Source organism: Astatotilapia calliptera, chromosome 22 (genome assembly GCF_964374335.1).
Source record: "Astatotilapia calliptera chromosome 22, fAstCal68.1, whole genome shotgun sequence".
Lineage (NCBI taxonomy): Eukaryota > Metazoa > Chordata > Actinopteri > Cichliformes > Cichlidae > Astatotilapia > Astatotilapia calliptera.
Window position 1 is genome coordinate 9,514,153 of NC_137442.1, and position 24,205 is coordinate 9,538,357.

Below are 24,205 nucleotides of genomic sequence, written 5' to 3' on the forward strand. Positions count from 1 at the left end.
CCCTCTGTTGCCGAGTCTGCTCGTTGAGGTTTTCTTTGAAACCGTTGGCTCTTTATGATGATGAAGAGATGGCTGTTGTTGTGAGCCAGTGTTATATAAATCAAACTGTATTGGATTGAATTAAATTGAAAGCGGCATGAATGCAGATGAAGGAGATACTACAGTACAGCCGTGAGATGTTTTCGAAACATCAAGTGTGCTGTGAAAGATTTAGACAAAGTGAATACTACATCATGCTTTCCTAATGAGCGCCTTATCACACATTTACATCAAAGACAACATCAGCGGAGGAGCAGGTTTATGAAGACGTTGGCTCCTGTTCGTTTAACTTTTAAAGCCTCCTGGGTGCACTCAGACTGAGCCACTGACCTTGAAACTGCATCAAAAGGCCTCTTTGTGGATTCAAACGGCACACGTGCTGCCTCCAAATCCTCCTCCGAGTGCAACAAATGGATTCCTCACAATCATTTTCATTCTTCACTACAATGTTGCTTTAGTGCCAACTACTAAACCGTAATAAATGAAATGTTTTTAACAAAGCACATGATTGGCTGTTTGTTTTATCGTCGCTCAGCTGAAGATATCTGCACCAGTACGGGTTCAGTAGCAGGCATGACTAAGAGTTGCCTATCCAGTGACAAATGTTCCTGCTGCATAAAAACCCCTGATAAAGTTCGACCGCCTTATCGATAATCAATTTGAGGAGACGCTGGGCTCTTGCTTTGTGCGCTCCGTCATTGACTCTCTCTTAAACGGATTTGCTCTTATCTCAGAAACATGTCTGTTGTCCCGAGAATTAATCAGGACCAGGAAAATTATTTAAGTGCCTTTCACTCAGTGATTCAAGCCATGTGCATGAGCCAGTTTTAAGTCTGCAGAGTGTTGGCGTCGCATCTTAAATCATATTTTATCCATTCGGAGAAGTCGCTCTGTATGCATCAACTCTGCTGTTCTTACAGTATGAATCACTTTTTTTTCCCAGAATGCCCCCCTGCTGAGGCTCACCATGCAGGGTGCAGCCAGTTAAGATAGGCCCACTGTTAGCGATGATGCTGATGGTTATCATAATGGATGGGTGGTGATGATCAACGCTATGACGCTAAAGCGAACCCTGCAGGATGGTCAGCTCCCCGCCTGCCCATACCCGAAGACTTGAGTGGCCTCAGCCCCCGTTGTCCCCGCTGTGGGGGCTGCAGATGATGCTGTTGCCCCAGCGATGGTTGCCAGGCAGCTGGGGAAGTGCTAATTAAGACTGCAAGGGGAAAACTGGAGGATTGTGAGGACAGAGTGTCAAATTCTGAGAAGAAGATGGATGGGATAGAAGATTGCAAAGAGGGGGAGACAGCAAACAGGGTCATGTTAAGTAATGACAAATAATTAATCGTAACCGACTGATGTTATGTAATGTGTGTGTGATCTATACAAAAAATGTAGCGTTGAAGGGAATGCCTGTTATCTGAGTAGCTTCAGGAAGTTTACTGCTCCAAACTAAGAAGTGGTTTAGCTGTGCATCTTGTTTTTACACTTTTTTGTTTTACAGACTATTGGCATCTTGCACCAAAACAAGTCAGTCCCCATAGTGTAAGGCTCTGTGGGTTATGTTATATTTCAGAGGTTAGGTTTCTGGTTAGTATTGTATATGTCAGTTCCTGTTTAGTGTCTTTACTTGCGTATTGACTGCGTGTGAGCTTGTGTTTGTAGTGTGATGTCTTTAGGTGTCTTTGGGTAGTTTTTTGTTCTGTGTATGGCTACAGTCCAAAAACAGGTGACATGATGATGTCTGTGTGCATCTAGCCACAAAAATAAACTACAAGTCCATTGACCACACGTGTGTGCTGGATCTCCTCCAACTCATTGACGTGTTGATGATTGTCCATTTTGTATGAACATTTTAGCAGGCTGGGCAGGGTGTGAACAAACCATTGGGTTACTTTGCCTTTTCAGTGCAGGCCATCCAGCAGTATGCATTCGCTGTGCACAAAATGAGCATGTTTCTGGTCACCCTTTTGAACTGATGTTCTGCCTTCTGGCTGGGACTGTGGGTTCGGCCAATCAAAATTGCTGTTTGGCTCTGTAACATTAAAATCTGCTTGGCTTGAATCCAAAGTTACAGAAGCAAAACTTGAGATTTGTGGTGAAATTGTGAGTTGCGTACAGAGGTCAAAACAGTACTTAAGTGCTCTTGAGCTGAATAAAAAGCCTGAGAGGCTGAAATTCAAATTTGCTATGGTTTTTCCTTTTTATGGGTAGCATTGCAGGTTATTTTGATCACCCTGCTTACACGATGTGTTTCCTCTGTTTCTTTGTGCTAAGCTAAACATTTTCAGATGTACTAAACTGACAACAATATGAGACCAGTTTTAACATCATGAACCAAATACACGGTTTTATAAATGGCAAACTTCTCCTTTAATCCCGTTTCCAATCACAACCGAGTGTTCATACTGTATTCAGTTGTGCAGCTTCAACTGGATACAAAGTGAATGGGAAAGAAACAATTAAATGCAAATATGTCCAGGGTGGCAAGAAGTGTTGTGAAAATGCTTCTGCGTGATCTAAAATTTTTCCCACTTGCATGAAAATTTTATTTGTGAATCTTTTTCATAAAAACACACAGACCAAAGGAAAAGGAGAGTGGGAGAGGAAGTAACCAAGAGACTTTAAGTTCAGTCAGATTAGCTGAACATAGACAGACTATATCTTGTGTAGCCCATAAATAGTTCACAGTCTGCGAACTAAAGCATCTCATCTTGGTCGTCCAACATGCCTTCATCAGTTTTGTCTCCTCTTTGGACCTGGAGTTCCTTTAGAGCATGCTCAGATTTTGCTCTGCTCGGTCAGTCTGTGCACACCTGTGTAGTTCAAGAACCAGTTTTTCCTAAACCCGAGGATTCAGATAAAGAAATTGCCAGAGAAGAAGAAAAAGAGGAAACCTTTCTGATCTTTTGCACAGTGCAAAAAGTTCTCATTAACAGTGTCTGATGGAAGGTGCCGTTACATGACTTCAGGTGTCAAGCTGTTGTTTCTTTTGCAGGTTTCTGCCTGTTCTTTCACACACCCAAGTGTTATCTGCAGGCTATGTGTGTTCATGTGTGTTTATGTGCGGTGGAAGCGGAAAGTGAAAGTTATGGCTGCACAAGAGAATTTGTGTGTTTTGACAGTCTGATGTTGTCTAGGGTCTGTGGGATCATTAGGAGCAGACGTTGTCGCTCTCTCTGCTTGTTATCTAATCTGACAGGCCTCTGATACAAGCTCTTTACTTCAGAGAATTAGCAACAACCAACAGACGCTGCATTTCCTCCTTTATTGTGTACTTTTTGGGGTTTCTTTAAGCAAAATACTATGTTTTGTTGTTGCAGCTCGACAGTTTGAGACTTCTTGAGTTAATTAAGATTTTACATAAACTGCACAGTGTAAGATTAGTCGTGGTGACGAGGGACAGATGGGCAGATGACAGATTGGGAGAGGATAAATTAAAAATCCTCACAGGGGTCATAGTATATGGAAGGTGGTGCACAGTCACATAGGGGCAAAGGCACAAGTGGCTTTTTTGAATACTTGAATTTACCTTTAAAAACTGCACAACCTGACTTTACAGTTGTCACAGGTCTGACACTTCCACAGTTCATCACTCCTTCTGGTTCCCACATGGAGACAGCTTGCACAGTTTGCCTGTGGTGGCTCTTTGTCCAACGTCTGTGACATTCAGAAGTTGCCTCACAACAAACATTCGAGAAAACCAAAAAACAACAACACTAAATACAAATCCTAAAAATCACAGTATCACTGTCGTAACATACGATAACATACGTTGAAATGGAGACTCAGCGATGGTGTATCTTGCTGCCACATCGTTTTTAATTGGTCATTTGATTCGACTCTAGAGGGCTAAACCACTTACACTTAAAACTGTATAAATATCTATGGCAAAGTTCATGAGCTCAATCATTAATTTCAGGTCACACTGAAACACTGAACATTATTTTTAAGTTATGGTCCCCATTAGACTTAAAGTATGGTAAACCTTTTAAGATCATTGGCTAAGGATCAGTTAGTCACAAGTCATTAGCCAGTGAGCATGCAGCCACCATCAGATCTCGCCTTACACGTGTCTAGTTTCATTTGTGACTGCATCCATCTTTTAGGGTCACAGCTAGTCACCATGATACCATCGCAGCACAGCAACATTGATGGCATCTGTTATGTTTTGCATCACCTCAGATGGAGGTGTTGACTTCTTTTGTATAGACATAAATTTAGCTGTCAGTACCCACACTGCCACCTTAAAGGCACAACAGAAAAAGTGAATCCACATGGTGTGGAAGGTGCTTTAGTTTAATGTAAGGCTAAAAAAGACAGTCCATCTACTATAAACTCTCAAGCACATGGTGTCTGTGAAAATTCTCAGTCATCCAGGTCAACGTAGTCTAAGGAGCTTGGAAAGAAAAGCGTCTGGACTTCTTTGAGTTGCTTGAAGACGTTTCACCTCTCATCCGAAAATTGGATTGGGAAACTCCCACTGGGTTTAAATCTGGGACTCTCCACCATTTGACCCTTAGAACTGAAGAAGCTTCTCGGATGAGAGGTGAAACGTCTTCAAGCAACTCAAAGAAGTCCAGACGCTTTTCTTTCCAAGCTCCTTAGACTCTCAAGCACATGGTTTCTAGTCAGCATGTGAATTGAAATCAAAGCTTTCTAAAAATGCAAATCACACTTATGATTTAATGTTTTAGGAAGTTATTTAACATAAAGCTGTTTGATGAACTTCAGATCTACTCGCCTTATGCGAATAAAAAATAGCTGTTGTTAGTGGTGAAGTTTGGGGGATGTCCTGAATCAGATGCTTCCATTCAGCTGATTATCTTATTAAGCAGGCTGATTTGCATCCACCCACAGCTGTAACTATAAGTCGTGGTGGCGCAGCTACGATAAGTTTGTTTGATAGTATTAGTTACAGTTTATTTGGCCATAATAAAATAGCTGATATTCATCCACCATAGACATGCGTTCTTTTTCCCAGTCATAGTTCTGTCAATGCGTGTATAGACTGAGGTCTTCTCTCCAGTCTGTTTTAGTGAAACTAACAGTTGATATATGTATTCATCAGCTCCAAGTCTTGATGGCAGAGCGGTGCAGACACACAGGCTCATAAACATAAATGCAGGTGATGTTTTAATCATACTGTGCATATCCCATACAAGTGTGTCATGCTTCTGTCTCCTTGGGACAGATAATCTTTTTATTGTTCAGCAGTTACATTTTAATTATCAGTCATGATTTAATCGTGGTTGCTGTGTCACCGCTTGTCCCTTGGAGGCACTGATCCCCATTTTCTGTTTAAAGTGAAGAGAAGCTTCTGATAATATTATAAAATATTCAGTTTACTGAGCAGTGTCCTCCAGCAGGACAAACTGTTTCTAAAGAAAACTGTGTAAAAAGACATTAGAAGCATCTTTTATCTGTGTTGGCACATTACTCCCTCTGAGCTATGCTGCATGGGAGTGTTGTTGTTGATCTGATTTTCCTACAGTGGCACACACAGCATCAGAAGCCCTGTGTTTCAGCAGGCTCACTGGCTATTCCTCACCACACATGCAGCTCAGCTGTAAATGAAATGGCCTGTAAGTCTCCATAATGGAGACACCAGAGGCATGTACTCACATCGGATTATCAGCATCCAGCATCATATTGGGGATGACAGGGAGAAATCCTAGAAAAAGCTGAAGAGGGGGAGGAGGAGGAGGCAGAAAAAAGGGGAGATGAGATGAGGAGTGGAGGGTCCAAGGGCTCCTCCAGGAGCTGCTGCTCGTCCCAGTTCTGTCTGCACCGTCGTCTCCATGAATTATTTGACTGCAGCATGAGGACGTTTTTGCAGACAGGAGCCTGTGGACCATGTTTATATACCACATCCCACTGCTCCCGTACAGACTGTCTCCTAATATGTGTCACTGATTTTATGATTTCCATGGAGGACATTTTGAACTCAATACCAAAGGGGAGATGTTCATAAAATAAGCTATCACAATGACAACTACGATGGGTAGTTTGCAGAGGGGAATCTTTACATCTTTGTTTGAAAATATGTGAAAAAATTGTATATATAAAAAAAGATAGATGGAAAATTATTATTATAATTAAACAGCTTTTCACTCCTCCTGTCATAGGCAGTGAGAGCAGGAGGTGTAACCCTGCTAACGCTTTCCAATCACGGTGACTGTTTTAGCCACACAGCGTTCACAACAACCTGAGGTGTGAGTCTTCTTCATGAGAGGAAAGAACAAAAGACGACTGGTTCTGTTCATTACCAGCTGCATATTTTTTATTTGTGGACTGTGATAGAGAAGCTTGTCCACAGCTCAAAGTTAAAATTATCTTTATTTACTTTATTCTAAGCCTTGGTGCAGCACCTCAGTTTATCAGAGACAAGCTGCTTTAGCTTCTCTCTGTATGAACATTTGGAAAACAGTGGTTGGAGACGGTGGCCCAAACAAAATTACTGCGACCTTGTTCAGTGAGCTTGCAGTCTTGTTGAAGAAGGTGACCAGATGTGACCTGTCCTCAAAGTGAGTTTGGTGCACTGATAAAATGGCAATAAGACTGAGTCACACTAACATCAACACATTACATGCAATGGGGTGTGTCATAATATGTCTTAACCGTCCAATCATAAACAGAAATGTCTTTAATCTTGTTATCATATAGAAATATAACCCAAATAGTCTGCAACCAGTTGAATCACCTAAAGAGACGCAGCACAGACGAGTGTTTCTTATTGGTGCAGTATGACTCAGATTGATAGCATCGTGTTGGTATTCCCTGGGTTTATAAATAAGATTTGAAAACCTTTCTCAGTCTTTTGGAGAGTGATTACAGCCAGTCTGATTCAGGGCACGATTGTTTGGAGACCAGTTGTCTTCCACCAGTTGACCTGTGCAGTCACTTTACAACCAAGTGGTCACTGCAGCAGCTTGCAATCAGTTTCCCTAAGCAAAAAAAAACTTAATGCAGTCATCAGGCAACCTGCCGCTTTAGCCTAGTAGCAAGGAAGTTGTCATCCTACTGACAGAGCTATAATTTAACTATCCTCTGACTAACTGCCCCTCCTGCAGGTAAAGATGCTCACAGATGATTACATTAAATACATCAGCTCTTATTGACATCATACAGAGCCAAGAATAGAAAAAAACTGAAACTTAGCAATCATTTTTTTTTATAAACATGCTGGCCTCTTTTAGCCATGTTTAAATTGAACAGCCTTTTTAGACCTTATATATAACAGAAGATAAGAAAAAAAGCCAATCCCAACAGGTTCACTTTTATGTCAAGGTCGACCTGCATTTCTGGGCCTTCTTTTTATTTTCTGCACAGTACAGACAGAGAATGCTAACATCTAATATTGAAGGTTTTCAAAGAGAATAAAAGAATCAAACCTTCACCCAAGTAAACTCAGGCCACAAGAGCTCCTCAAACCACTTAACTGTCTCTGTCTTGGGGGGGGGGTTGGCATTTTGTTGCTCATTAATAGATGTGAGACAAGATTGGAAACATCTGAAATCAATATTCATGCGACCTTACACAAGAAAACGAATCAAATCAAATTAAAGCCACCATGTTGTTTATTTTCCGCTACATTTAATACAGCTCCCCTCTCACTCTCACTCTCGCTCACTGCTGCTCTCATAAATCAGGGCTGATAGGAGAGCATCTGTGATTTTGTGGTGATATTTTCAAACATGCCAGAAACTTCCGAGCGAATGAGGATGCATTTCTGGCTACTGGGCAACAGGTTTGTGCAAGAATTTGGCCAGAATCTGGATTGTTTGTCTGAGCAGTTTGTCTGTTTTAAAAAAACAACTGTTAAATAGTTGTAGTCTGAATTACTCAAAACTACAAAATTATTGTGAGAAGCTTTAATATATTAAAAAAACTATCCAGCAGTCCATAACTGCAAAAAACAATACATCAAAACAAACTAATCATTCATAAGGGTGTTGTCTAAAGGGTGGGTGTAGGTAAATGAAACAGTTTGGTTAGGGCAGGGTCATGGTCGTGGTAATTGTTGGTTAAAGGCCACAGGCTGGACACCACAGTGTCAGACATTGACGGTTTGGTTGTACACCGATCCATCCACCCCAAACTGCTTCCTGGGAGGTTTGGCTGTAATGTAACAACATGCTTTGTGCAGCTTTAAAGCATCATTTAAGTTGGAAAAAAATGGAAATGTGTTGAGAAATCGTGCACTCGGTCAGTGACTTCTATCTGTCCCAGTCCGCAGTTACTTCTTTAATCCTCTTGTGCACCTTGAGAGAATGTCTTCCCTGCTATGTACGTTATCTAAAACATGTTATGTAGACTTAAAGATGGCTAATCTGTTCTTTTTTTTAATGAATTTGCAAAGTGAGGTCCTCCAATGACCTCCTAGTTAAAGGTGGTTCCCCATCTAGTGCTTGTGAACATTAAATGTTTGCACAAGCAACATCTGGGCCGATTTCTATTGGTGGAGGAAAGTCTGGTTATTGTGGACAATCTCAGCCTTAAAACAAAATTCTCTTGCTGCAGCAGAAAAATTCACAGGCCTCTGCAGCCTGTCATCCACTGTCCTCAGGCGCAGCCAGAGGCTATTCTCAATGTGCGCTGCCGGAGTTGGGTTTCACTTCTGGTAGTGCTACGATGAGGTCAGCATTGTGCACAAATTAAAAAAGCTCTCTGGAGGTCAGTGGGTTTTTGTGTCAGATTTATCATAGTCCAGCAGGGCTGGACAGCTGGTTTGGGGGTTCAGCCAGGCAGGGTTGGCTTGGCTGAGAAAAAAACAGCAGGGCCACACCTGTTGGGGTGATTCATGATGAATAGCATCACAGCTCTGGAAAATTGCAGTGACTGAGGTCAAACTCTTTTAGAAAGAGCACAGCAAATAATGCATCTGCAACTTTAAAAATAGAGATCTCAGTTTCCGTCAGAAAATTCAAGAAATATGTCCCCACTGCTTGACTTGAAGCATATTTTTAAGCAATTTGATTACCTGATCCAAATATGAGGTTTTCCACCGGATAATCTTTTTGTTTTATTCAGAATGCGGCTGCATTTCTCTGTAATTGTCTGTTATGGTTTATTACATTAAGCTATCACACCTCTGATAGCTCAATGTGTTTAATAAGTTTTTTTTAGTTATAAAAGAGTGACCGTGCTTCATTTTCTCTTATAAATGTTATAATATAAGCGGCTAATACAGGAAATTAAGCCCTTTTACCTTCAAAGCAAAAGTTTCACTTTTTTAACATTTTGGCTACAGCACTAAGACATATGTTGTCCATTGCAATTTTTTTTCTAGTTCAACTAGAAGTTAGCAAATGTGTTTGCAGACAACCCGCTGTCTTCCATGCAAACCATGAAGAACCTTGACAATCTGCTAGACATTAAAGTACAGGGAAAAGGAGGTTTTTGGTGAAGCACTCTTATTATTTGGCCTAGTGACAACCAGCAACCACTCACCAACCCATCAGGGAGTACACACATGCACGCAATGCGCCTCTGACATCACATGAGAAACCTGAATACCATCAGCTAGGCTAAACAAAAACTTCATGATTAGTTTATAACAAATGAATTAGAAAATTAATTTGCTGAACTAGCTTATTTGCTAGCTGAACTAGCTTATTTGCTAGCTGAACTAGCTTTTTTGCTAGTTCAGCAAATCAATTCATTTGCTAAACTAGCAAATAAGCTAGTCTAATCATGTTGGTTAGCTATAGTAAAAACTTGACAACCAGTTTCATGAAAATGAAAGTTAAATGTATTTAATGCTAATCATCATCTTTAAATGTTCAATACAGACTTGTCTTTGCTTTGAAACAATTCAAACACATGAGGTAAAACTGAAAGTTCCAGCAAATACCACTTCCAGAAAAAAAAACATTTTTCTTGCTTGTCAAAGACAAACTTGAGTATTCATGAACCTGAGCCTAATTGGAGGCAAAAATATTTGTCCAAACAATGTTGGATCAGGACATTGCAATATATGCAATCTAGTGCCAGGGGGCAAAGCCTCAAATTATATTTAATATGCAGGATAATTTTTTTATTGTACTTTTAACCGACTTTATGGGAGGTCCCCAGAGTTTGGTGAAGGGTTAAAACACAATGCACACACAAAAACCTAGCACTTCCAAAACAAAAGCATTACCGCACACTTATAATCCAGTTCACCCTATTCCTATCTCTATTCCACTAATCTACATAGCATTATATATTTATATAACACTATAATAAACTGCATATTTAAACTCTAAGATTTCAGGTGTTTCTCCTCAGATTTGCACCAACGATTGCCAGCACTGTTGCATAACAATAATTATGCAATCTTCCCAAAAATGGGACTTTATCCTTTATGATTTCCAGCCAAATTTTTGAAGACGACCATGCAGTCTGGGGAGAAGATGACACAAACACTTTGAAACAACACATTCGTCTGTCTTGCCAAACTAACCTCAAGCTTGCCAAGTTGGCTTATCTTTACAAGCCAGCCTTTATCATCAGTCACATTACCAATATTCAGAGGCATCCACAAATAGTCATTATGTAAATATTGCCTTTCATCTCTTTTTTAAAGCCATTAACTTGAATTGAAACTGAGAGTGTTTGCTGATTGGAGAAGGAGAGAATACATTCGCAAGAGAAACATTCTTACAAGCAGGAGTCTGAGCCTTAAACTCCCCTGGGCCTCTGACTATGACGTAGGTGGATTCAGTGTTAGAGTCTTTATAAGCATGCTGCACAGATCCAGCCATGTGCTGGGCCAGCTTGTGTTTGGTGGAGCAGCGGGGTCAAGGCAGCCACGCTGAGGCTGCGGGATCCCCAGGGGTCGAGGAGGAAGCAGCGACTTCACAGTGGATCATCTTCAGCTGACTGTGCAGCAGCCGAGCGAGCCCGGGCACACTTTCATGCCCCAGCTGTCAGCAGAGGGGCTGGATACTGCTTTGATCAGGAGAACTCAGCAAACAGCCAGGTGTTAGGTGATCAATAACAAATATTTTGTGGTGATGCTTCAGTTTTGGGTTTTTTTCTTTTTTTTACTTTGTGACTTGCTCTGGAAATGTTGTAGTCTTGTTGCGGTAGACATTCAAAACACACTTCTAAGAGGAGCAGACTGCAATTTTGGTATCCCAAGATTTTGGATTAGCAGCAATTAATACAATGTTCCTAAAACCCACACACCAGTGGGCAGGTTTGGGACTCTTGAATCTTAGCTTGTGTAGACCTGTATTTTAATGTCTGGGTAAAAATGAAATAAAGATCAAAGTTAGTTTTATATCTGTGCATCTGGGAATTCAGTCAAAAAAGGCTTAACAAAAAGTCTGTCTCCAAGTGAATCAAAAGCAGCTTCATATTTTCGTCTAATATCCAAGATAATATATAAGTGGCAATAAAAGTGATTTCTACAGCCCGTATATGGACATGGATGGATGTGGACATGTTTTAAACCTCCTTGTAATTTTCCCACTGAGCAATTGTGTCTGAACATCTTCTGCTATTTAACTGACCAGATCAATATTCCAGCAGTTTAATGAGTGATCCTGGTCCCTGTAACCATGATAACCATCAGCTAATCACGTATCAGTTCTGGCAAAGTTATTGAAACCCAAATGTTTGCGTTGTTGTCTTCCAGGGTGAAAAAAGTCCAGTTTCCTGTGAAGGTTTGCCGTTCAGGTTTGGAGATTCACATGCGAGGCAAGCCCAAGAACATCTCGGTGGAGACCAAAGCCGGTCAAACCATCGCCGATTTCAAGAAGAGTAAAGACGGTTTCATCCTGCTGGTGCCCGCTAACTAACAGTCCCCCAGTCAAACCATTAACAGCTACACCTCATCGACATCTAAGGAGAAAATATCAGCCACAGACATCCCAGCTGGACTTTAGCAAGAATTTCTTTTAATACATATAAACAATTTTGCAGTATATGAGGATTTTAAAGTAGTAATCTGAGCATTTTTTCTGGGAGAATCTGCTTTCTTCAGCACGCAGAGGAAACTGAAAGCTGAAATACTTTTATATTCATTTATAACACATTTATATGTATCGTACTGTTTATGCTTTTTTGTATTTTTATGAAATATAAAGATGTTTTCTTAAGATATGATTGAAAAAACAGAAACAAAAAGCACTTTTTATGATGATAAATATGGACATGTTTTTGTGTTGTAACACACCGCTGCCTGCAGACTGAGATAATTATGTCAGAAGTAATAAAAGGGGAAAGAAAAAAAGACAGTGGGGGAAAATTCATTATTCAATGTTTACTTAAGTTCTCTGTATGTTAGTGTTTCTCTCATGTTTTGCCACATGAACAGAGTGAATGTCGACTTTACGCAGTATTTAAAACCCATTAAAATGTTCAGCCTTAAGTGGCTTTAAGGTTTCCCTGCAACATAATGAATCAGTAAAGACGCTTCTATCCGTCCTCTGAGTGGCAGCTATGAGCCCGCGTCCACAGAAAACTGGACCCCGTGACGCAGGAGCTGCTTCCTCTCTCATCCCCTTTCCTGATAGTTAGACTGATAAACACAAACCAGCACTGGAGAGGTCATTTAAATGATTTCTGAGGAATGAAACTGAACATTCCTTGTTTATTTATTGTGCTATCTGGTTGTCCAGATATGTTTCTTTTATTGTGAACAAACTCACAATGAAACCTGCTTTTATACAAACGTCTTCTATTGGAGTCTTTTACAGAACTTTAAATAAAAGTACGGCATTAAATAAAGTGTAAATTTGTCGTCTCAGGAGAAGCCGCACTAAACTGAAGCCCAGCTTGTTTATCATGGTTAAAGCTAACCAATCATAGAAAACAAGAAACGTGTGATTAAATTGAACCTTGTGTGTTTCTACAGTGCCGTTGAAAATCGTGCTACCTTTGCATTGTTCACGTTTTGAGATTTGTAGAAACAATAATTGTGACAATAAATGTTTTTTTACATTAATAATCATGAGTGTTTTCCAGGTCTAACTAACAGCAGCTGCAGATAAATTTGAGCTCTTTTGTGTAATTCTTCCCAGAATATTTACAATTGAAGAACAGATAAACCATTTGGTATGAACCAGATTTACGGACATGCTTAAAGAAAATGATCCTTTAATAGTAAAGATTGCTGCATAATTGTCATTATTAGTCCTTTAGTTTGTTGTCTCAATGTTTGATGCAAACTGTCCCGTGGAAGGAACTGATACTTACATAATACAAGTGGTAAAAAAATAAAGCCAGGACTATAAACTACAGTTCCTCTGGTGGCCACTCAAGACTAACTCCAAATATGAGTTAATCCCCACAGACTCCCATGTTACAGCAGGAATAAACATGTTTACAGCCTGCTACAAACATGGTTTCAGTCTCTGTAGCTGATTTACATGCTTATAACAACTGAACAGGGTTTGTTGTTGTTTAGTCCCGGAGGGCTTTTTACATAACCGATCATTTTAAACTCAATTAAGGCGAACAGTCTGTGACTGAACCAGACCTATCCACTTTGTTTGAGATATTTTAGATGTATTATCAGCCAAAAAAATGTTGTGTGGCTTACTGTACTAACAAATGACCCAAGAAGTCTCTGCTTCAGTTTCACATTCTGGTGATTTTTAAACTACCAGTCAACACACAATTTATACCTGCAGCCAATGCTAATTAAATTTGATGTTGGTTGATAACTTAACATTCTACCTTTCTGACTCAAATGAAAATCAGCCAGTGGTGCTGATACCAATACAAATACTTTTAACCTGTAAAGGCAGCTTGTGTTACATGATTTATAAATGAATCATCATCAGTTAGCAATTTCTTTTTGTGCCAGCCTCTAAAGCACTTTGGCTCAGCCACTGTTGCTTAAATGTGCTACAGGCTATAAATACAATTCACATGACAGTCAGCACAAAAAGGTTTGCACATTTTTCACAGATTATAACTGATGTATGTTTTTTAATTTTCCAAAGAAAAAAATGTTTAACACAGTTCAGTACGCTTCATACTAAGAGGGTAGAAACAAAGCATCCTATCAGTCCTAGCGCTAGCATCGATCAAATACCACTACCAGTGTTGGTATCGATATAGATGTTTAGATCAGTCTGCCCATCTCTAGGAGGCAGGTGAGGCCACAGGTGGTGGCGACTGGACTGATGGCGGTCTCAGTTTCTTTTCATAGTGAAGGAACAGACGAGCGGAGAAGGGAGAGACAGAGGTCTGGACTGACTGTGTCTTTGTCTGTGCAACTGATAAGTAAAGTGAAAACCAGTAAGCACAACCATCGCATGTGTTGGGTCCTTGAACAGATGCATCCCGGGTGTACTCTTAGGAGAGATGTTACAAGCATATCCCAGCAGGAGTTGCCCCGGGGAAGACCCAGAGCATGCTGGAGGGATTATATCTCTCAGCTGGCTTGGGAATGCCTTGGTATCCCCTTCAGATGAGCTAGACGAGGTGGGGGGAGAGGAAGATCTGGGTTTCTCTGCTTTGACTGCTGCCCTCCTGCATGGATGGATGCACAAACATAACAGTGTCCCTCTTTTATACATGCCCACTATAGAGTGGATTTAAAACAGCCTTGGACTTTTTTATTCCTTTATTATTCCTTATTCTCAATGCAACTGCAGATTCGGGTGTGTTATGCTAGTAGCAGCTAATGTAGCCTTTAGCCGAGATTAGCAGCAGGTTTCCAAAGAAGGACAAGCAGACTTTAATGTGGAAAATTAGATTTAGTGTTTTATTGCAAAAGCTTCATTTCAAACACAACAAAACTTCCACTTTCTTTTAGTGAGGTTTTAAATACGGTTACTGCTCCACTTGTAGTTTTTTCCCCCTCTGAGCAAATATGTGCGTGTCTCTGTTCACAGTCTGAGATCTTAATTCTCTGATGTGCTGCCAGTTTTTATCTGTCTCCACGGTGACCTGTTAGTGCGACTCGGTGATGTCCTGCCCTCGCCGTGACTCCTGCTCTTTGACGCACACCCTGCTGTGATTCCCCAAATCTCAGTGCTACATAATACTCTGAGAGTACAGATGTGTGTGTGTGTATTTTTCATGAGTAGGATCTGCATAATGTGGAAGGAGAAAATATTGTAGCTCTGTAAGTTACACCAAAGTCACCAAAATCGTCCGTGATGCTGGACCAGGATGTTCACACCTTCTGAATACTGGGTGGAAGTTGGAAAAAGCATGTCTTTCCTCTGATTTAAATCCGTGTTTAAGCTTCTGAGTTCTTTATAAAATAAATGACAATGATTTGTTGCCCACATCATTGTCTCAGAAGCTCAGAAAAGCAATGTAACTGCTTTCAGGGTACGCAACATATAAAGATAACAGCCAGTAGCCGATGATGAGATTTACGCCACTGGGACCCAAGCAGACTCGCAGACATCAAATAAGCTCAAGAGACGGGGAGTATTTTGAATAGTTTGAACTGGACCGTTTCCTGTCCAGTCCTGTGTGGCACGTGTGAGTGAGGACACCTGTGGGAAACATCCCAGCCTAATTCTGTTCAAACTGTTTGGACCTCATGTGTGGAAAGAGCCTTTCAAACTTGTTTCCAAAAACGTTAACAGATCACACTGCTCAGCTATCACTAAGCGAAAAATAAATAATGCACTGTTAAAGTGTATTTAGGGAACACTGCAAATTAAACAGCTAGTGAATGTGAAACATCAAAAAGTCGAAAGCTTGCTTGTTTTTTTTCTCTTCACTTCAAAGTGGTGCTGGGACTACAAGGCTGTCTTGACATCCTGTCTCAGGAGGTTTGATGCCAATTCACACCTTTATTCTTGCAGCTGTAATGACTCTCGCATGACTGCAACGTGACATTAACGTGTGAACGATCCAGAGGAAGTTTAAAACACATAATCTTCCTCTGGGAAATGGGAGCTACAGGTATGTGAGAAGTTCTAAAGAATAAAACAGCTAAATAAAGCGACTAATAACTCAGGCCTTGTAAAGATAAAATATCTGGTGGTGTCATAAAATGCTGTATAGAGAGAGAAGTTCATGGGGCATGGAAACAATAAAGATGGAAGAGGCATATCTTCTAGAGGGCAAAAACCTGCTTTTTAAAACTGATTTAAATTAGTTTTTGTCTGGTAATTTTATACATGCAGTTTTTACTTCCCTGTGACGAGTGAAATTAAAGTTAATTTAGATGATGCTTCAAGGAACTGACAAAAAAAATGCCATGTTCCTACCTGACTGAAGACTTTGTTACACTGGGGGAATTGGATTGTTTTTCATGCCTCGCTGCTATCTGAAGCAACACACCTTCAAGACGGTGCAACTTTTTGTGTAGTTTTATTACGAGGTGGTTTTGCTCAGTGCCCATTTCTCAGTGGAATAAATAAAAACAAATCAAATAAATATTGTACAAAACACAAGGCATGATTTTCACTTTCATGTGCCATAATACAGATTACATGAAAAGTAGTGAAAGAATCATTTAGGTTGTTAAATAAAAGTCATTATCCTACGTAAGAAAAGTTTAGCATCAAAATATGCTTAAAATGCCCAAAGTAAAAGTAAGTATTATACTACATTACTTCACTGGATCATTATTATTTATTTATTAATGTGTTTAGCACTTCAATGAGTGATGAGTGAGTCTTTTTGGTTTCTTCTCTGAACCTCTTGTGAACTTTTGACCCTCAGGTTTTATTAACTAGGTGACCGAAGTCAGCAGCTTCTTCTTTCGCGTCTCGTTATATTGAGATCTCAATAATCAAAGAAAAATTAAAGTAAGCATGCAGCAGAAATCACGGCCGTCGGCACACCTCAGCCCTCTGCCCTCATGCTGCTATTTTCACAGCAAATTGCACTTAGTAGCAAAACAAAGTTAATTGTAAATCTAATTTCGACTTTGAGTCTCAGAAAATGAGAGAATCCCAAGGTCTCTACAGCTGCAGAGGGAAGATCAGGCAACTGACCGAGATTTGTTTACCAAGATGCCACGAGCAGCGCCTCAGCGTGAGCCTCAGACTCATGCGTGTTACTGTGAAAGCTCTGTGTTTCGGCGCCAAACGAAGGCCTCCAGAGTTTCTGTGTTAATCTGCTGTCGCTCCCGTGGATGAAAACCACAGCTCTTCTCCCAGTTACAGCTCCACCAATCACTCGCTGGAGGCGGCTGTATGTTAGAAAACAGAGATTATATGCTGCATTTGTTTGTGTGTAATCCTTTAATCATTCATGTAAAAGCAGAGATTTATCAATTACGTGTTAGAGCAGCATTTGAAGCCTCTCCATCTCCGATTATTGAGTGTGTTTCGCGTGCGTCTTCGATCCATGCAAACACGTTTTCAGAACAGATGAACAATTAATTATCAGATCATATTTTTGCCTCACCAAATCAACATCTTTTTCACAAAAGCAGAGTTGAAATTCATAGTGCTGCTTTTTGATGGGTTTAGCTTAATGGCATCTTTTCCATTAGCACAAATGCAACAGTTATTTTCTCAATTGTTTCCCCATCACAGTCACAGCTGCTGCTGCCAAGCTTTTCTTCGGCATCATTTTTGCAGTCATTTTCCTTTCTGACAGCTCCAATCACATCTCTCCTCGCTGTGAATAAAACCCAATCTCGCTGGCACAAACGCAATACTGCAATCAGCCATGTGGTTAGAATGTAGATCGACGCTAACAGCGTTTCATCTGATGCTTGCTTTGGATTATCATGAAGTTTCTCAGTTTCTTACAGCAACAGTGTGCAAACAGGATTCTTCTACGTCTAATCTAATTTATCAGGGGTGGCAATTGTTGATGCAATCACTTAAACCGCCGTGCAATTCCATTACAAAAAGACTGGCACCTGGTCCGTCTCTCTTTAGAGCTTAGCAGCCCTGCAGTGAGGATTTGGTAATGAGTTGGAGAGGATTTACCAGTGGGAATATAACGTGTCCCAGAGCTTCTGTGTTTTTTCCCCTTAAATCCTCTCAGTGCAGAGCAGCCACTGGTTTGGTGAGCCCTGCAGGTTTTCCAGCATCCCTCCGTCAGAGGAGGTCACATGCTGCAGATTACAGTAACATGAGGGGGGAGATTGGTTTTTACTTTGGCTCGCTCTGAGCCAGCATGCCATCAGCCCAAATGCTTACTAATCAGGAAACGTTTGATAAACCACAGCGACCAAACACAGGGAAAAAGAGTCACATTTTATGTTGTTTGGGTAGCTTGCAAAGGTTCAATATGAAGAAAATCTTCTTCTTAAACTGTTGCTTTTTTTTCTTACACTGACTTTCTTGAATGGTGCATCGATAGTGAAGAAGCAGGTGTTCGTGTTGAACATCACCAGACAGGGTCATGTCTGCAGTGCAAAGCTTTATTTTTAGTACTCTTTGTATTGAGACTGACATGTCTCAAACTGAAAAATACGTGGTCAAAGCAGACAAAGCAACTTTAAGTGGTGTGCTTGTTGATAATACGCAGTATAAAGGCAGTTCACATACTGTATATAAAATACGGACATGGCAACCATGATGTCACCCTCTGGTTTCGAAGGTGCCGTGTTTGGATAAAAGTGGAATCCAAAGTAACAGACTAGAATTTTACTGGATAAGCGCTTCATCCCGCTCTGGGACATAAGGAGAGAAGGTGCATCAAACTGGCTCCAAGTAAGGTCTAGCCTCAGAATTTTACCAGAGGACAAACGTTATATTTAACAGAAGTGATGTACATACTTTTTGGACACATACTACCACACAGTCAGTCTTATTTGTCATCTAATCCAGTTAAAAAATATTCTAGAAGTCACCAACAGTGCAAATACGATGGAATTTGTTGCACAAAGTCGCAATAATTTTGGCTCTGACTGCTGTTGTGACTGTAGCATTAATGACTAACCTCGTCTTGTGGATGGGGTCATTGCAGATGTTCTCTTGGTTGCACCATGGACCTTGCACTGAAAGCAGTTTAGCCATTCTAGGTCTGCTAATGTGTTTATATTAGCTTAACCGTAGCGCTATAGCATGCCACACGGTGATTTTACATCAACTAGCTCCGCTTTGCTAACCTCCAAATGTCACTGCTATTTCCTTTTCCATCTTCATTCATCCAAAGTAATAGCAGCGCTGTTCTGGGGGGTTGTTTTGTTTATTTAAGTCAGAACACTTACTGCCAATTTCTATTCCTGCCTCTAAACCTCATATATCCTATTTTTTTATGGATGTCTGGACTTCAAACTTTATTGCAACACCTAGAAGAACAGCCACTCTGATCATTTTAATGGACACAAAAGAATTTCCATTCTACAGTAGGAATCCAGTGGGATTTGAGATTACAGTTATTTCCCATGATTGAGGAATTCCCAGTGAGAGCGGATCACAGGCTTGCATTGATTAAGTTAGGGTGGCTGTGGCTCAGAAGGTACAGGGAAAGGTCGGTGGAATGATTCTCTAACTACTCCAGTTTACATGTCGACATATCCTTGGGCAAGATAATGAACCTCAAGTCGCCTGTGATTGCATCCTTAGACGAGGCAGTTAGGTATACAAAAAAGTATATGAATGTGTGTGTAATTGGGTGAATGAGGCTTTGAGTAAAAAGCACTTTGAGTGCCCACTCAAAGCAAGCTGCCTTATATATGGATAGCTACTCTAAAGCTAACAGTCAAGGGCAAAAGATGTCCCTCGGTAGTTCATGGTATGTGCAGAAGGCTTGGAAATAAAGGATGTTCTGTTCTCGTACTGCAATCTAGTGCCAGTTAGTCCTAGTCCTACATGTGCACCAGAACTGTTTCATGTCATTTTGTCCATTTGACCATTAGCAGGAAATAATGAGTCGGTTGGCTTATTTAAACACTAAACAAACAGCCTCCCCATTCAGTATTAATTAGTGTTGACGCCAGTGCTGTTTATAAGTGGTAAATTGGTAATTACACTATGACGTGAACACGGCATTGAGCGTTGAAAATGACCCCTGTGTCTAACATTAGTGTAGAGTAGACATAACTGATATAGCCGCCACAGAGGATATGCTTGTTCTTGTAAACAGGGTTTTATTATTATGACCACCACACACTAATGTGACCTAATTACCCAGTAATATGCTCCTTGCCCTTGCTTGCCAATAGCTGAATATGCTGAATATACAGTTTGGAAAGCAACTGTTTTGCTCTTCGTATTAACACCTGAACATGTTTTCTTTTTTAAATATGTACTTAAAGCAGGGACTGAGGCAGAAAAGTGCATCACAGCTCGGACAGATAATGTCTTTGGAGACCATCTATGGGAAGAATGGCAGCAGGGTTTTGGTGCATGTTGGTTCCCAGAGGACCGATAAAAGTCAGTGAACAGCAGCCGAGGCTTTGAAAAGCCCCAGGGAGCTCAGAGGCTCTATAGAAGAGTGACACCGGGAGGCAGAGAGCTGGTGATTTGTGTCCTCCGAGGACAGGAGAAAGCTGGAAAGGACTCGGTCAGGCCGCGGCAGCCATCTGCAGCGAATCCTCTCCATCTCGTCTCATCTGTCTTCTTCCTTTTTTTCTTATTAAAGCACCCCAGGCCTCACCTCCCTCACCTCTTTGCCCTATGAGGGGTCCCCCGTGCCGGCCACTGACCACCGCTGTGTAGTTTTCCCCGACTGCCCTCTCACCCTCGCATTGTGAAGAGATAATAAATGACATTTAAATAATCATTTTCTAGTATCATCGACAGGGTGACATAGTGCCGCGCCAAGTAAGCTTCTTTCACCGAAAACTCATTTCTCAGTCATAGTTAGATGGAGAACAGCTGTTACATGACAAAAGCTAAATATATGCATTTAAAAGGAAAACCCATGTGTTTGTTAAGAAGCACTTAACCATTTCTAGCTTTGGTAAAAAGTAAGAACGTGGATTAAACACGCCATAACGGTGCCACTCTCATTTAGCCACCTGTTAGCAAACGTCTCCTCTGGGACATTTAAAAGCTTTAAAGTAAAAAAATGTAGGGTTTTATTTTCATGGCAGACGTTTGGACTCACTGTAAAAGGAATAGCAAAGGAAAGACCTCAGTCACAAAGGCTTAGAGTCTGGTCTGCAACTCCTTGGTTACCACCCGTTGCTATGGAGAAATGTGTGTTCTACCAACAGGTTGGGGAGTGGTTTCCGGCAGTTGCTAGGTGAAATTAGTCACAAGGTTACGGTGCTGTGCCAGAAACCTCTCCAGTCGCTACCCGATTGCCTGTAGTTTGCATGAGAGATGCCAGCTTGTCTAATCAGTCACACAGTGAGGAGATCAAAGAAAAGGCCATTACACCGAGCGTTTGACATAAACTAGTGTTATTTCACTATTTTCATATCATTGTATGTTCAGTACCAGTGCGTGTTTTGAGCTATGGGTGTATTGTTGCCAAATGCTGTGGTCTGACTGGTCAGATCTATTTATTCGGATCTGAAAAATTGGTTTGAAAAAATAACTAAATAAACTCATCCAAGGAAATTACTTGGTCGGTGTGGAGGGTTGCATTTAGGATTGGTGAGTCTGAAAAATGTTTTATTGCACAAAATAATCACACGGACGCTTCCAGTGTGTAAAGGCCTTAAAAGCTGCATTTCTTTTTTGCATAAATTTCTATTATATTTTTAACCTTCTTGGCTTTTATTTGGGACCAAAGAAGCATCATAGCCACGTGAATTAACTATCAATAATAAAATGACAGTGTGACAGTTTACAAGTTTCAAAGAAAGTGCAGTGACTAGTGTGAAGACTCAAGTGGTTTCTCATGCCTGTCATCTTTAGCTTGTAGCAGCAGACTACAGAGCACCACCCGAGGTCAGCAGTCTTACAGCCTCAGGGAAGAAGGTCTTCCTCAGTCTGGGGGTCCTGCTTTGATGCTCCACGGCCTCCTGCCTGAGGGAAGTGAAACAAACAGTGTGTGTGCTGGGTGAGTAAGGTCTTTCAAGATGCAGAAGACACTTTTCCTGCATCTGCTGGAGTTGATGGTGGTGGTGTTGGACCGATCGTCAGCAAAGACTTATTTTCTGCCATGCCACACAGTGATGCAGAAGCAGAGGAATCCTTCACCACACATCTGTAGAATACGTTAAAGACTGAGCTCCCATGTCCAGCGAGCCTCAGAGAACAACACGAGTCTTACCGTTTCTGATCTTAATCGCACTGTTTTAAGTTTCACTATCACTTGGTAGTCTTCGCTGCAAACTCCAGGCGATGGAAGCATTCTTCGAGCAACCAAAACAATCACACAGGGGTTTTTGGTGCAGCAACCATCACCAAGAAACAACAATCCGCTCACCAGCTATTGAGGGAACGTGCATTTTTCCCTATTGACCTGCGACTGCCAAAGGTTTGGCAACTAAACTCTTAGCCTGTGTGACTGAGGCCTAGAACAGGCTAACGATGGCTCAGTTAAATGTTAGAAAGCAAAACAGTCTAAAACTTCAGCTCAATTTATTACTGAGCCAGCCATTAAAACGTCTTTAATGGCTTCTGCTAGGGTATCTGATTCAATATTACCTTTAACAATAACATTGAGCGGACGATGCCTATGATTGTTTTTTCCCTCAGTGCTGTGATTTTGTGCCAGTTCGAATATGTTGGAGCTATTGGAGAATATTCTACATATAAAGTTCATGTATGCGGTTCATTTATGTAACTATTATTATTAGCTAGTAACAGTGCACCAATTCGAAGGTGTCCTTTTCTTTTAAAGTAATGTAAACGTAACAAGAAATAAATGTTGTAGTTTCTGAATCAAAATTTTAAGAAAATTTTTTAGAAAAATGCAAAGTTGTGGGAAGAGAAGCAGCTAAGATGTAGAGATATCGGTGTGTGTGTGTGTGTGTGTGTGTGTGTGTGTGTGTGTGTGCATACGTGCATGTGTGTGTGTGCATACGTGCGTGTGTGTGTGTGTGTGTGAAGGCAGCCCGAGGCAGACGCTCTGCTGACCACAGCTACTAAATCAGCAACACAAAACCTGCTTTCCTCTCTGCGTTTCTCATTTTAAACTCATGTACGCTTGCAGAACAAAGCCGTCTCAGCTCTGCAGCACCAACTTTGTTCTTTCATGTCGTATAAAAATCTTCTCATCGCACTCGGAGGAGAGCAGAGGCAGCTTCACATCACAGCAATTCCACCTGTGGTAACAGAGGAAAGGGTGGCAACTGAGTGCAGAGAAATGCTCAGATGGAGCCCAGCCCTCACTGACAGGAAGCCAAAAGGCCATCTGCAGCGCAGCGCCATTGTGTGTCTGTGCATTAAGTTTTTTTCTTATGTCCCACATGAATTTACAGCCAGCCTTAAGTTAGCTGGATTGAATGCAGAGAATATATCATCATGTGCTGTGTGGAGGACAAAGGCAGTTTATTTAAGTGGAAAATGGGAAGCAGCAGGTTTGGATTTCAGCTCAATACTTTATTAAATAATCAATATAGTAAACATCATCATCGTCATCATCATGAAAAAGGAAATAAACAACAAAAAAAAGAAAAAAAAATGAAACAGTCACATTTGTTTTTCTTCAAGTTTTCCCCATCAACAGTATTTTCACTTTTAGAGAGACGCACACTTGAGTGGCTTTACAAAAGTCGCTCGAGGTGCTGCTTCATCTCGGTGCGACAGTTATAAAAGATGTCTGAGGAAAGTAACCATGGAAACTCAGGAGCAGCAGCAGCGGTGGAGGAGGAAATGGACTGGACAGTTACATATTTATCTCTGGACTAACATCTGTCCACTCCTGGCACAGGAAAAGACGCAGAAATAAAGTGAAGTTGTGGTGAAATTTTAACGTGTTGTTTTGCATCAGAGGACGCAGGCCGAGCCGGAGCCGCCTGCGACGACTGCTGCACGCACAATGGACGCCTTTGTGTCACCAGCTGGTGCATCGATGAGAAAAGCCTCTAACTCGATCAGTTCTTTACGAATTTAGCAACAAGACAGGGGCGAGCTCGGGTTTTAAAAAAGACTCCAGATGACCACATCTAACTTAGCGAAGTGACAAATGAAGCCTGGTGTGAGAGTGAGTCACGTGACACGCTTTGATCTTTCAGGACTTTCGAAAAACGAGCTTTTCTGTTTCGTTAAATGTCTCTAGTGTTTCTGAACATGAGCAGACCATAATGTTGATCGTTACACCTGCAGCCATGAGAGACTTTAATACTGACGACATCGTGTTTCCTGTAACCAATGAGATCCAGTTTTAAATTACCATAGAAATTCATTTAAAACATCACACATATCCAACAAAAGCAGAAGTAAAAAAAAAA

At 41.0% G+C, this 24,205-nt stretch overlaps 1 protein-coding gene across 3 annotated transcripts in view; it reads left to right on the forward strand.

Moving 5' to 3' along the window:
- The window catches only part of myo1g (myosin IG), a 72,709-nt gene extending 59,733 nt beyond the window's left edge, over positions 1-12,976 (forward strand). For all 3 annotated transcript variants that reach the window (XM_080295913.1, XM_080295912.1, XM_026156789.2), the window contains exon 22: positions 11,663-12,976. In XM_080295913.1, the coding sequence (XP_080152039.1) occupies positions 11,663-11,825 (163 nt within the window). In that variant the 3' untranslated portion in view covers positions 11,826-12,976. The remainder of the gene's footprint in view (positions 1-11,662) is intronic.
- Positions 12,977-24,205: the final 11,229 nt, after the last annotated feature.